The sequence below is a fragment of the Chamaea fasciata genome, unplaced genomic scaffold (genome assembly GCF_029207755.1).
Source record: "Chamaea fasciata isolate MVZ Bird 193981 ecotype frontalis unplaced genomic scaffold, bChaFas1.0.hap1 SCAF_126, whole genome shotgun sequence".
NCBI lineage: Eukaryota > Metazoa > Chordata > Aves > Passeriformes > Sylviidae > Chamaea > Chamaea fasciata.
Genome location: NW_027094211.1, coordinates 16,332 through 28,749, shown reverse-complemented (window position 1 = coordinate 28,749; position 12,418 = coordinate 16,332). Strand labels below are relative to the sequence as shown.

The 12,418-nt window shown below is 62.3% G+C and overlaps 3 protein-coding genes and 1 long non-coding RNA gene across 4 annotated transcripts; 1 reads left to right on the top strand and 3 right to left on the bottom strand.

Annotated features, from left to right (window-relative positions):
- Positions 1-2,678: 2,678 nt before the first annotated feature.
- Positions 2,679-3,420, bottom strand: LOC136304586 (uncharacterized). Its single transcript, XR_010724676.1, has 2 exons — positions 3,192-3,420; positions 2,679-3,105 (listed from the first exon to the last, which is right to left on the bottom strand). It is a non-coding gene; the product is annotated as an uncharacterized lncRNA (long non-coding RNA).
- Positions 3,421-3,761: 341 nt separating this feature from the next.
- LOC136304575 (Fc receptor-like protein 2) lies at positions 3,762-4,786 on the bottom strand. The gene is made up of 3 exons (XM_066208077.1): positions 4,483-4,786; positions 4,049-4,351; positions 3,762-3,853 (listed from the first exon to the last, which is right to left on the bottom strand). The coding sequence occupies exons 1-3, from the start codon at positions 4,784-4,786 to the stop codon at positions 3,762-3,764; spliced, it is 699 nt and encodes a 232-aa protein (XP_066064174.1).
- A 420-nt stretch (positions 4,787-5,206) lies between these two features.
- On the bottom strand, positions 5,207-6,592 carry LOC136304592 (low affinity immunoglobulin gamma Fc region receptor II-like). The gene is made up of 4 exons (XM_066208088.1): positions 6,561-6,592; positions 6,075-6,095; positions 5,756-5,986; positions 5,207-5,515 (listed from the first exon to the last, which is right to left on the bottom strand). Exons 1-4 carry the CDS (start codon positions 6,589-6,591, stop codon positions 5,220-5,222), a joined length of 579 nt encoding a protein of 192 aa, XP_066064185.1. The 5' UTR covers position 6,592; the 3' UTR covers positions 5,207-5,219.
- Positions 6,593-9,344: 2,752 nt separating this feature from the next.
- Positions 9,345-12,216, top strand: LOC136304574 (putative high affinity immunoglobulin gamma Fc receptor IB). The gene is made up of 7 exons (XM_066208076.1): positions 9,345-9,375; positions 9,999-10,019; positions 10,108-10,338; positions 10,589-10,855; positions 11,520-11,724; positions 11,830-12,041; positions 12,122-12,216. Exons 1-7 carry the CDS (start codon positions 9,345-9,347, stop codon positions 12,214-12,216), a joined length of 1,062 nt encoding a protein of 353 aa, XP_066064173.1.
- Positions 12,217-12,418: the final 202 nt, after the last annotated feature.

The window sequence follows — 12,418 nt, the reverse complement described above, 5'->3', positions numbered from 1 at the left end:
TGGTGGCACCGGCGGTCCCCGAGCCCTGGCAGGTCAGTGTCACCTGGTCCCACAGCACTGCCGGAATCCAGGGAGGCTCCACCAGGAGCTGGGTGGTCTGGGCACCTGCGGGTGACAGAGGACACCAGCCTGCCAGGGCCACCATGGGGCTGGGGACAGCAGGGTGGGGACATGGCATCCCCCGAGGACTCACCAGGGAGGCCGAGGGTGTGGGCTGGAAGGGAGAAGGGACAGGGCTGGGTGGGGTGGCCCCATGGAGACAGGTATGGGGGCACAGGGTGTGGGGGCTGTCCCTGAACTGTCCCCATGGGGACACTGGTGTGGCATAGATGTCTCGGAGATCGGGGAACTGCAGCCACCCCATCTCAGGCAGGACATGGGGACACTAAGGACACCCCAGACATGGGGAGCCCGTGCTGGCACAGGTCACTCCCCCAGTCCCACAGCCTCTGTCCCCATAGTCCATCTGCATGGTGCTTGTCCCCTTGTCCCTGTCCCTGCATCCCTGTTTCCCCGTCGCTGTCCTCACAGGTGCACCAGCCCCATAATTCCTCTCCCCACATTCTGGCCCCTCCAGTTCTGTCCCCCTTCTCCTGTCCCCATTGCCAGCCCATGACCCTGGTCACCCCATGCACTGGCTCTGCTGGCCTTGGGGACCTCAGGGGACCCCACAGCCCCCCTGTGCCCCCTCCCCACTGGTCTCTGCCCCACCAGGGCCCATCCCCGGGGTGTCAGGCCCGTGCCCGGGGCACTCACCCCACAGGAGCAGCGCCACCTTCCCGGCCATCTCCGTGTCCCTGGCCATCCAGGCTGGCTGTCACTCGCTGCTGTGGCCACCGGTCCCCTGGGTGGTGGCTCTTCCAAAGAATGGGGAAGGAAGTGACATCAGGCCGCGTCCCCAACATGGCTGTGGCCTTTGCTGGTGGCAGAGTGACCACAGGCTGTGGGCAGGGTGGGGACAAAGCTGGGTGGCACAAGGTGGGACAGGGGGTTCTCAGGAGTGGGGGGCTCAGGGGGTTTGGGGAACCAGGGATGGGCATCCAGGGCAATGGGAGTCCTGAGGAGGGGGAGTCACTCAGGAGAGGGGTGCCATGGGAATGGGGGACCCCAGGGCTCGGGGGACTCAGTGCAGGGAGTCCCAGGAGAGCGTGGGCTCCAGGGATTTGGGGTGATGGGATGGGTGTGCCAGGGATGGAGTGCAGGGGGAATGGAGGGTCCTGTGGGAATGAGGGGTCCTGAGAGAATCCAGGTCCTGGGGGAAGGGGCATTGTAGGGGATGGAATTTGTGGAGAGGATTCCTTGGGAATGGGGCTCCGGGGCCACGGAGATCCTGGGGAATGGCAATCCTGAGATGGGGCTCCACGGGACAGGAAACATAAGGAATGGGGCCCCCATGGTTTAGTTCCCAGGGGAACGGGGGACCCAGGGATGGGCAGTGACTGTGAAATGGGGGGGCGGGTTCTCTCCTGGGGGGCACAGCCAGGGGGTCCTGTCCTGGGGGATGGCAGCTCCGGGAGGGTTCCAGACTCCTCCATTCTCACTCGTCCCCTGCAGGATGTCAGCCGGCAAGAGCAGCTCGGGAATGGAGCCCCAGGCAGGAAGGAGCTCCCCAACTCCTCCTCCTTGAAGCCAGTGGCCATCCAAGTGTGGGGCCCAGCCATGGCCCAGCCCCAGTGCACAGGGATGGGCATTGGCCAGCCCTGCTCTGGCCAGCCCCAGGTGGCAGCCACGACCTGAGGCTCCCCCCGCCCCCTTGGCTTTGATTCTGGCAGCTTTAGAGCGGCTGCAAAGGTGACAATTCTGTGGCAGGAAAAGGCCTGGCTGTGGTTTGCTGGGCCCTGCAAGAAGCACAAAAGCCAATGGGAGCCCAAGCAGTGGCTCTGCGAGGGCCTTGGATGGTTTTCAGAGCAGGGCTGGCTGCAAACCCCCCTGCAGGGGCAGCTGTGAGGGAAGCAGTCCGGAAATGCAGCAATTTATCATTTTGTCCCTCTCAGCAAGGGGCTGAGAGAGCCCCAGAAGTTCTGCAAATCCCACATCCATCTGCTCAACAGCCTAACCGGGACCCTCCTCCTTCTTATCTCAAACCTGCAGCCCTTTGGAACCTCATGGAAAGAATATTTGGGTTCTGGCTGCAGCCACCAGACCAGAGGGAAAAGTGTGGAAATGTTGAGCCGGGGCTCTGCCCACAGTCATGGTGTGGCTCTGGGGAATGACCTTGTATCGATTCCAGGTGTCCCCAAAGCTGCTCCATCCCTGCCCTCCTCACCTGCACAGGGCACGGGGAATGGACAGGGCTCTGCCCCGCCCCTGCCCTGCCCATTCCGAGTGCCCAAAGCTGTGGGGGCGTCACCCTGGCCAAGGGCGGTCCCGACACATGGCGACAGTGGCTTGGGACACGCTCTCACAGTCGGTTCAGACACGCCGTGACAGTCCCGGCACTCGCAGCGCCATGGCAGCTGGGCCCCTTCCCCGTGCTCTGGGACCACCGTGCCGGTCCCTCCTTTCCGCAGAGCCCAGCCCAGGGTCTCTGCTCCCCCGCCCTGCCGGGGTCTCCCTTCGGCCGTTTCGGGCCCTCCACCCTCGGGGCTCCCCAGGCCCCTGGTTGTTTAGTGGAAGCCAAAACTGGAGAATTCCATTCCTAAAGCCCAACAGGGCTGAACAAACACCACTTGTGCCAGTTTAACCAAAAAGCTGCATTTTGGGCTGAAGTGTATCGAAACCGACCGTGTGCCCTCCTTGCACTGGGAGGGGGAATGTGCCGCCACTGGGACTATAGGAGTACTGGGAAGGGAAAGGGGGAGCCCCTGGGTGTACTGGGAACAATGGGAGGGGAAATGGGGAAGCCGTGGTGGTACTGGGAGATGGAATGGGGAGCACTGGGTGCTCTGTGCACCAGCCCCTTCTCCTGACCACCACCTCAGGCTGGATGGCAACCACAGAAGCCCAGGGTGAGGGGATCCCCGGTGTCCCCCAGTGCCCCCCAGTTTCCTCAGTGTCACGGCACACTCTCGTAGATGTTGCTGGTATCCTGTGGTCGTCCATGGGGTCCTGGCAGCTCTGCATAGGTCACCGTGGTGTCCTTGGGGAGGGCAGCACTGGGGAGCCCTGTGAGAGACACTGGCTGGGGGGACCCGGCTGGGGGTGACACCAGCGGGTGACGTGTCCCTGTATTCCCCTGTCCCCGTACTCACCCCCTGCCCGCTCGATTTTCACAACATGGGTGTACAGAACCTCCTCCTCCTCTGGGGGGGCCAGGGGCTGTGGATGTGCCCTGTGGGGATGGAGGGGTTTTGGGAGCACATGGAGGGTTCAGGGTGTGAGAGTAGAAGAGGGGTTGTGAATGGAGCCCCCCACTCACCTTTCCTGCTTCTTCCTGGTGGCTGCAAAGGAGAGGGAAGGGGTGACTGTGGGATCCCCAGGGCCCTGACCACCCACGGGAATCCTGAACCACCACCAGACCCTCAATTCCCACAGGACCCCTGAGCATCTCTAGAGCCCCCCAGAACCCCTGAACCGGTGCCCTGAGCACCCAGAACCCCAAGTGCAGCAGGGAGGGAGACCCTCAAAAATCCCCCAGGACCCCAAAAGAAAACCCAACATTGCTGTGTGACCCTCCCACAACTGCCCAAATCGCCCAGGACACTCAGCCAAGGACACTGGGGGCTCAGCACAACCCAAGTCAGGAGCTGTGGGTACCACCCTATCACCCCTTCAGTCTGGGGGCTTCCCACCCCTCTCGGGGAACCCCGTTCCCCCCATGGTCACCCACCAATGCGGTGCCACCAGTGCCAGGCCATGATGACACCCAGGAGCAGGAGCAAGAACAACAGGGAACCACTGACCCCTGCAGCCACTGTTGGGGACAAAGGGGAACACAGAGGGGTCACCCATCACCCCAGGGGTCCTGCAACCATTGTGACCTCAGGTGACCCATCCTGTTTCCTGTTCCCTGTTCCCTCTCTGTCACTGCCAGAGAGAGTGGGGGAAAACTGAGGTCACCGAACCCCCGGGAGTGTCAGACCACCAGGGTGTCCCCCTGTGAGCCCACCTGTGACCCAGGGTGTGCCAGGGGTCACCTCCAGGGCCAGCTCAGGGCTGAGTGCCCGGAACACACGGTGCCCGTCCTGTCCCAGCTGGTTGGTGGCCTCGCACTGGTAGGTGCCCGAATGTCCCACATTGACTTCCTCAATCACCAGGACGGGACCCCGGGCCACCTCCTGGCCATTGTGCAGCCAGGTGAAGGTGACAGGGGCTGAGCCCACCTGCACCGCGCAGCGCAGGGTCACGGAGTCACCTGCTTGCACCTGGTGTGACAGGGGCCGGAGGGTGATGGTGGCATTGGCCACGGGCACTGCGGGGACACAGACAGGGTGAGGGTGGGGGAAGGGCTGGCAGCCAACAAGAGGGACAGGGACATGGGGATGAGAGTTTCCTGGAGCATGCTGTGGGTGAGGCCACCCCCAGCCCGAGGGTCACACTCACCAAGGACGGTGACATTCAGGGGGACACTCTCGGCCGTGCTTTCCCCATCACTGACCCGGCACTGGTATTGGCTGCTGTCATTGTCCCCAACATGGCGCAGCTCCAGGCGGGGTCCACTGCCCAGCGGTGTCCCAGAGCCCCCCCGGTGCCAGGTGAAGGACCGGGGACCTGTCCCCGTGGCCACAGAGCAGCTCAGCACCAGACGGTCCCCCAGTGCCACCTGTCCCCCGGGGGGCCGCACTGACACGGACACCCCCGAGACAGGGACCCCTGCGGGGAGACACAGGTAAGATGATCTTGCCATGATGGGTGGAGGACACAAGACGGGAAGGAGGGGGGATTGGAGGGGAGCACAGAGGACCCCAGTGAGAAGTGGACCCTGGGAGGTGCGTTGGGATCTGGTGACCATGGAGTGACCCCATGGAAAGGTGGAGAGAGTCAGGCAGGGATGGGGGACTACACAAGAGACTGAGGAGACTCAGGGAATGATGTGGGGTTTGGAGAGGGGTGGGTGGACCCAGGGACGGAAGTGCAACCAGAGGGTTGAGCGGGGACCTTGGAAGGGGTGTGAGATGCCAGGGAGGGGTGGGGGGACAGAGAGAGAGATGAGGGATGCGGAGAGGGAACCAGGCAGTCATGGGGGAACAAGGAGGCACTTGGGAAATTTTGGGTGACGCAGGGAGGAGTGAAGGGAAGGATGAAGGATGCAGGTAGAGGGGGGAAGCCCTCGGAGGATGTCAGGGTTGCCTGTCCCCATCCCTGCACTCACTGCGCACTGTCACTGTCACCAGCTGTGACTGCATCCACTCTGGCATTACAGCCCCCACCCTGCCCCTGCAGCGGTAGCGGCCGCTGTGGTGCAGCTGCAGGGGGGACAGGGACAGATCGGTCCTGTCATGGGGCCCTCCCAAATCCTTCCTTTCATGGAAGAAGTGCACGTTGGTAAGCGATTTGCCCTGGTAGCTCCGGCAGCGCAGTGTCACCGTGTCCCCCTCCAGCAGTGGCCGCGCCGGCACCTGAAGCACCAGCCAGTCTGGGGGACAGAGGGGTCCTGTCACACCAGGGGCATCTGAAGAGTCCTGATGACACTGGGGGGCATCAGGGGCCACCCATTGCAAGGGAAGAGTCCCCTCAGACTGGGATGCTCTGGGATGTCCCTGTGTGCAGGGGACGGACTCTAGTCACACCAGGAGGTGACCCATAGAGCAGAGACCACCCAGAGCCCTTGGGGACCCTGCAGGTGCCAGGCTGGAGACCCTGAAACCCCCCTCACCATTTAAGACTCTAACGGGGAGGCTGCGCCCACTGCCGGGTCTGTCACACTCGTAGCTGCCACTCTCGGTGACAGTGAAGTGTCCGGATCTCTGATGTCCCCAGCGCTGCCCATCCTTGTACCAGGTGGTGGCACCGGCGGTCCCCGAGCCCTGGCAGGTCAGTGTCACCTTGTCCCACAGCGCTGCTGGTGTCCAGGGAGGCTCCACCAGGATCTCAGTGGTCTGGGCACCTGCGGGTGACAGGGGACACCAGCCTGCCAGGGCCACCACGGGGCTGGGGACAGCGGGGTGGAGACATGGCATCTGCCGAGGACTCACCAGCAAGGCCGAGGGTCTGGGCTGGAAGGGAGAAGGGACAAGGGCTGGATGGGGGGGCCCCTGCAGGGACAGCAGCACCTGGGGAATCCGGTGCTGTGTCTCACTGCAGACTGTCCCCAAAGGAACACTGGTGTAGCACAGAGGTGTTGAGGTAAGACACACCTCAGTCACCCTGGGCTGAGGCAGGACATGGGGACACTGTGGACACCCCATGCTCATCCAGGACACCACCACCATCCTCACAGCTCCTGTCCCGACAGCCACATCGTCATTGCCCTGTGCCCATGATCCCATTCTAATCGCACCTGTCTTCATGCCCCATCCCCATGGTATGTGGCCCTTGTCCCTGTCCCTGCATCCCTGTTCCCCTGTCCCTACCTTGAGGACCTCAGGGGACCCCGCAGCCCCCCTGTGCCCCCTCCCCACCGGTCTCTGCCTCACCAGGGCCCATCCCCGGGGTGTCAGGCCCGTGCCCGGGGCACTCACCCCACAGGAGCAGCGCCACCTTCCCGGCCATCCCCGTGTCCCCGGCCATCCAGGCTGGCTGTCACTCGCTGCTGTGGCCACCGGTCCCCTGGGTGGCGGCTCTTTGGACGAATAGAAAGGTCGCACCTCATCCCCACGTGTTGGTGGGGGCAGGGTGGGGGAAAGGTGGAGACACAGCAGGGGACAGGCTGGGGACATTATGGGATGGTCTGGCGGCTAAGTGGGGGATGGTGTTCCCAGGAGTGGGGGTCTCAGGGGTTGTGGAGAGCCAAAAATGGGTGTTCTTGAGAATGGGGGTCCGAGGGAATGGGGGTCTCCATGTCTAGGGGGAATTCAGAGATGGAGGTGAATTTGCTCTAATTACCAGACGCCCAGTTGGTTGAGACAAAATTAAACATGCAGGAAATAAAGGCAAAAATGTTTCCCCACAGCATTTTTATCCCAGTGAAAAAAAAACTCAGCAAAATCACGCTGAAAATGTAGAAAACGATCTAGCTGATAGAATACTTTTAATTGTTGCCCTCCCAACAAGTCACAATAAAAACATAAACAAATCACAGAGAAACGAGACTTTCTGGTTCCCTTTAGGAGCCCATTGGTGCATCCCACAGCAGCGTTTGCTTGTGGATAACACAGAGTGTGGAATCTCCCTGAGTCTCCAGCAGGTCCATGGGATTGTTCCCGGCCTGCTGGCAGCAACCCAGCCCACAGGGAAGGCTTTGGTTGGGCCACATTTAGGAACTCTGCCCATTTTCCTCCTTCCCACCCTGAAACTTGATTTACTTCCCATGGCTTCTGCTCCCAACAGGGGAGAAGCTCTGTCCATCCTTGGAACAGAGCACAGGAATCCGTGGAAATGCCTGTGTGCCCCACAGGGTCTGCTTCCCTGGGAAATGCACTCCACCCTGCCCTGAATTCCCCTGCCTGGGCACTCCCTGCTCCTGCTGGGACACCCCTGTTCCCCAGATCCACGGCTGGAGCCCCTGCTCAGTATTTTCAAACTTTTCCCTCTTCTGGTGTCCACATCCAGAACCCAAACATTCTTTCTGGGAGGTTCCAAAGGGCTGCAGGTTTTGTTCAGGTAGGAGGGTCCCGGTCAGGTTGTTGAGCAGATGGGTGTGGGATCTGCAGAACTTCTGGGGCTCTCTCAGCCCCTTGCTGAGAGGGACAAAATGATCAATTGCTGCATTTCTGGACTGCTTCCCTCACAGCTGCCCCTGCAGGGGGGTTTGCAGCCAGCCCTGCTCTGAAAACCATCCAAGGCCCTCGCAGAGCCACTGCTTGGGCTCCCATTGGCTTTTGTGCTTCTTGCAGGGCCCAACAAACCACAGCCAGACCTTTTCCTGCCACAGAATTGTCACCTTTGCAGCAGCTCTCAAGCTGCCAGAATCAAAGCCAAGGGGGCGGGGGGAGCCTCAGGTCGTGGCTGCCACCTGGGGCTGGCCAGAGCAGGGCTGGCCAATGCCCATCCCTGTGCACTGGGGCTGGGCCATGGCTGGGCCCCACACTTGGATGGCCACTGGCTTCAAGGAGGAGGAGTTGGGGAGCTCCTCCCTGCCTGGGGCTCCATTCCCAAGCTGCTCTTGCCGGCTCACATCCTGCAGGGGATGAGTGAGAATGGAGAAGTCTGGACCCCGCCTGGAGCTGCCATCCCCCAGGACAGGACCCCTTGGAACGCATGTGTCCCCTGTGAGGCAGAACCCACCCCCCGTGTGACACTCAGCACAAACGGCCTCTTCCTTCTGCTGCAGGAGAGAGAAAGTGAAAGTGTTGAGGGACACAGCCCGACACCCCCATCCCCCACAGCCTCCCACCCCTCCCTGCAGACCCCTCACCTCTGCTTCCCCCACGCTGGGATTCTCCCAACCCGTTCCCTGCTCAGGTGCCCCCCAGGGTTATCAAGGCATGAAATGGGGCGTTGTGAAATTGAGGGGAATGAGGAAGAAAATGGATAATGTGGAGAGGAAAATATCACTGGGGATTAGCCCCTCAGAATTGCCTTGTGGTGCCTCCCCCAAACCAGACACATATGAGGGGGTCAGTGCAGGTCCCTGGGTCTACCCAAAAGGTGAGGTACACCCCTTGAAGGAGCTGTGACCCATGGGCTCATCGGGCCACTGTCCATCCCTGGAACCCCATTCCCATGGGAACTCAAACAGAGGACCTCCATTTCTTATGTCCCCTCTCCCTGGAACCCCCACCCGAGTACTTACATTCCCTAAGATCTCCATGGCCCAGGACCCCCATTCAGAGGAACCCTCTCCACAAATGACATGCCCTACAACCCCCCTTCCCCCAGGACATGAATTCTCTCAGAAGATCCCCATTCCCACGAGCCTGACCCATTCCCCCTGCACTCCATTCCTAGTACACCCATCCCATGACTCGAAGTCCCTGGAGCCCATGTTCCCCTGGGACTCCCATCCCTGAGTCCCCCAGCCCTGGGGACCCCAAGTCCCATGACACCCCCATCCCTGGTGACTCCCACTCCTCAGTAGCTCCATTCCCCTGGACACCCATCCTTGGCTCCCCAAAACCATTAAGCATCCCACTCCTGGAACCCCCTGTCCCATCTTGTGCCACCCAGCCTTGTCCCCACCCTGTCCCCACCCTGCTCACAGCCTGTCACCAGCTTGTGGCCAACCTGACCCCAGCAAGTGCCACCTACGCATGAGGATGAGACCTGACCTCACTTCCTTCCCATTTTGCCAAAGAACTTCCACTGAGCCGACAGCTGCCCCTGGCAGTGAGTGACAGCCAGTGCACATGGCTGGGGACACGGGGATGGCCGGGAAGGTGGCGCTGCTCCTGTGGGGTGAGTGCCCCGGGCACGGGCCTGACACCCCGGGGATGGACCCTGGTGGGGCAGAGAACGGTGGGGAGGGGGCACAGGGGGGCTGTGGGGTCCCCTGAGGTCCCCAAGGCCAGCAGAGCCAGTGCATGGGCATGGACCCCAGTGTGAGCAGAGGAGTGGGGTGGTTGTGGGGACAGGAAAAGGGGGACAAGAAGAGGGGAAATGGGATGTGGGGACAGGAACAGGGGGATAGAGATGTGGGGACAAGGATGTGGCAAAGGAACCTTGGGGCTGTAGCAGTTGTGGGGACAGGTACAGGGGCACAGGGATGCAGGGCCAGGGACAAGAGCCATGTACCATGCAGATGGGCTGTGGGGATGAGTTCCATTAGAATGGGATGACGGGCCATGGGGATGTTGCTGATGGGACCAGGGCTGTGAGGATGGTGGTGGTGACCTGTAGGAGCATGGGGTGTCCACAGTGTCCCCATGTTCTGCCTCAGCCCAGGGTGACTGAGGTGTCCCTGTCCTCAAGACCTCTGTGCTACACCAGTGTTCCCACTGCAGACAGTCTGGGGACAGACACCACACCATGTCCCCCAGGTGCTGCTGTCCCCACCCAACCCTGTCCCTTCTCCCTTCCAGCCCAGACCCTCGGCCTCGCTGGTGAGTCCCCAGGGGATGCCATGTCCCCACCCCGCTGTCCCCAGCCCCATGGTGGCCCTGGCAGGCTGGTGTCCTCTGTCACCCGCAGGTGCCCAGACCACCCAGCTCCTGGTGGAGCCCCCCTGGAGGCCGGCGGTGCCGTGGGACCGGGTGACACTGACCTGCCAGGGCTCGGGGACTGCCGGTGCCACCACCTGGTACAAGGACGGGCAGCGCTGGTGGCTGGAGGGGCCCGACCGCTTCACTGCCACCGAGAGTGGCAGCTACGAGTGTGACAGACCTGGCAGTGGGCTCAGCCCCCCCGTGACAGTCTCAGACGGTGAGGGAGATTTGGGTGTCCTCAACCCACCACCTGTGGCACCCCGAGGGCTCTGGGTGGGCTCCGCTCCATGGGTCACTTCTTGGTGTGGCCTGAGCCTGTCCCCTGCACACGGGGACATCCCAGAGCATCCCAGTGCGGGGGGACCCTGTTTGTGGAATTGGGGACCCCTGGTGCTCTGGCTGTGACCCAATGGGGTCCCCACAAAAACGAGACCACCCCAGTGTGATGGGACCCCTGTGTCCCATAGGCCCCTTGGTGCTGCAGGTGCCGGCACGGCCACTGCTGGAGGGGGACACGGTGAAACTGCGCTGCCGATGCCGGTGGGACCTGTTGGTCACTGAGGTGCGATTCTACCGTGGGAACAAGGAGCTGATTAAGACCCTCCCCAGGACCGAGCTGTCCCTGTCCCCTCTGCACCTGCACCACAGCGGCCGCTACCGCTGCCGGGTCTGGGTGAACTCCGGGGTATCACGGGGGTGGCAGGAGTCAGCGCCGGTGACAGTGACAGTGCACGGTGAGCCTCACCCCCACAGCCTCCCTGGGTCCCCTGGTTGGGGACCCCCAGTACTGCCTGCAGTCCCCCATTACTGCCCAGATCCCCTATCTCTGCTACGTGTCTTGAATCCATTCCCGGCTCTCTCACAGGATCCCCCAGCCCTACGTGGGCACCCCCATCTTTCCTGTAAACTTTTCCTTTGACCCCCCATCACTGCTTGAGTCTCCCTCCTCATCTACACATCCCTCACTGGGTCGCTTCGCCCATCTCTGAGTCAACCCCACCCCTCCCTGCTCTGCCCCCACGGTCCCCAGGTCACACCATCCCCTCCCTGGGTCCCCACACCCTCCCTGGGTTACCCCCCTGCCTCTCCAGGTGTCCCCTCCCTGAACCCCCCCATGTTCTTTAGGGTTCCTTTCCAGGCTCTGCCCCCCCCTCTTATTCACTGGGATTCCCCTGCCCCTCTCCACCCCCCCCTCCTGCCCCGTGTTCCTCACTGTCCCCTGGTGTCCCTCACTGACCCTTGCTGTCCCCTCTCCTACAGAGGTCCTGCTTACGGGGGTGTCCGTGTCAGCACAGCCCCCTGGGGGACAGGTGGCACTGGGGGACTGCCTGGTGCTGAGCTGTGCAGTGGCCGCGGGGACAGGTCCCCTGTCCTTCACCTGGCACCGTGGGGGCTAAGGGACACTGCTGGGCACCGGCCCCAACCTGGAGCTGCGCCGCGTTGGGGACAATGACAGTGGCCAGTATCACTGCCGGGTCAGCGATGGGGACAGCGTAGAGGAGAGTGTCCCCCTGAATGTCCCCATCCTGGGTGAGCAGGACCCTCGGGCTGGGGGTGATCCCAACCGCAGCGCCCCCATCCCACCTCACCAGATGCCAGCCCTGTCTGTGTCCCCACAGTGCCCGTGGCCAATGTCACCATCACCCCCGGTCCCCTGTCACACCAGGTGCACGCAGGTGACCCCGTGACCCTGCGCTGCTCAGTGCAGGTGGGCTCAGCCCGTCACCTTCACCTGGCTGCACAATGGCCAGGAGGTGGCCCGGGGTCCCGTTCTGGAGCTTGGGAAAATCAGTGTGGAACATTCAGGCACCTACCAGTGCATGGCCACCAACCAGTTGGGACAGGACGGGCACCGCGTGTTCCGGGCACTCAGCCCTGAGCTGGCCCTGGAGGTGACCCCTGACTCACCCTGGGCCACAGGTGGGCTCACAAGGGGTCACCGGGGTGTTCAGGACACCCAGGGTTCACACTGACCCAAATGTTTCCCCCTCTGTCCCCAGCAGTGGCTGTGAATGTCGGCAGGACCCTCCTGTTCCTGCTCCTGCTCCTGGCTGTCATCGGGGGCTGTCACTGCTGGCACCACTGGGATGGGTGACAATGAGGAGGATGGGGGTCCTGGAGTGAGGGGAAGCCCCCAGAGTGGGAGCAGAGCTGGGCCAGCACCCAGGGCCCCTGAGCTGGGGAAAACTGAGCCCACAGTGAGCTCGGCTGGGGGTCCTGGGGGATTTGGGGGGAATTTGGAGAATTTGGAGAATTAGTTGTGTTCCAGGGCCATCCCTGGGTGGGCTTTGAGGAGC

Excerpts from the sequence above, each read along its gene's own strand:
- LOC136304575 (XM_066208077.1), bottom strand. The coding sequence starts at position 4,786 with ATGGCAAGATCATCTTACCTGTGTCTCCCCGCAGGGGTCCCTGTCTCG. Across the intron at positions 4,352-4,482 it reads CCTGAATGTCACCGTCCTTG|TGCCCGTGGCCAATGCCACC; the intron begins GTGAGTGTGACC and ends GTGTCCCCGCAG. Across the intron at positions 3,854-4,048 it reads TGGCACACCCTGGGTCACAG|TGGCTGCAGGGGTCAGTGGT; the intron begins GTGGGCTCACAG and ends TGTCCCCAACAG.
- LOC136304592 (XM_066208088.1), bottom strand. The coding sequence starts at position 6,591 with ATGGCCGGGAAGGTGGCGCTGCTCCTGTGGG. Across the intron at positions 6,096-6,560 it reads GGTGGCGCTGCTCCTGTGGG|CCCAGACCCTCGGCCTTGCT; the intron begins GTGAGTGCCCCG and ends TCTCCCTTCCAG. Across the intron at positions 5,987-6,074 it reads CCAGACCCTCGGCCTTGCTG|GTGCCCAGACCACTGAGATC; the intron begins GTGAGTCCTCGG and ends TGTCACCCGCAG.
- LOC136304574 (XM_066208076.1), top strand. The coding sequence starts at position 9,345 with ATGGCCGGGAAGGTGGCGCTGCTCCTGTGGG. Across the intron at positions 11,725-11,829 it reads CCTCACCAGATGCCAGCCCT|GTGGGCTCAGCCCGTCACCT; the intron begins GTCTGTGTCCCC and ends TGCTCAGTGCAG. Across the intron at positions 12,042-12,121 it reads TGACTCACCCTGGGCCACAG|CAGTGGCTGTGAATGTCGGC; the intron begins GTGGGCTCACAA and ends CTCTGTCCCCAG.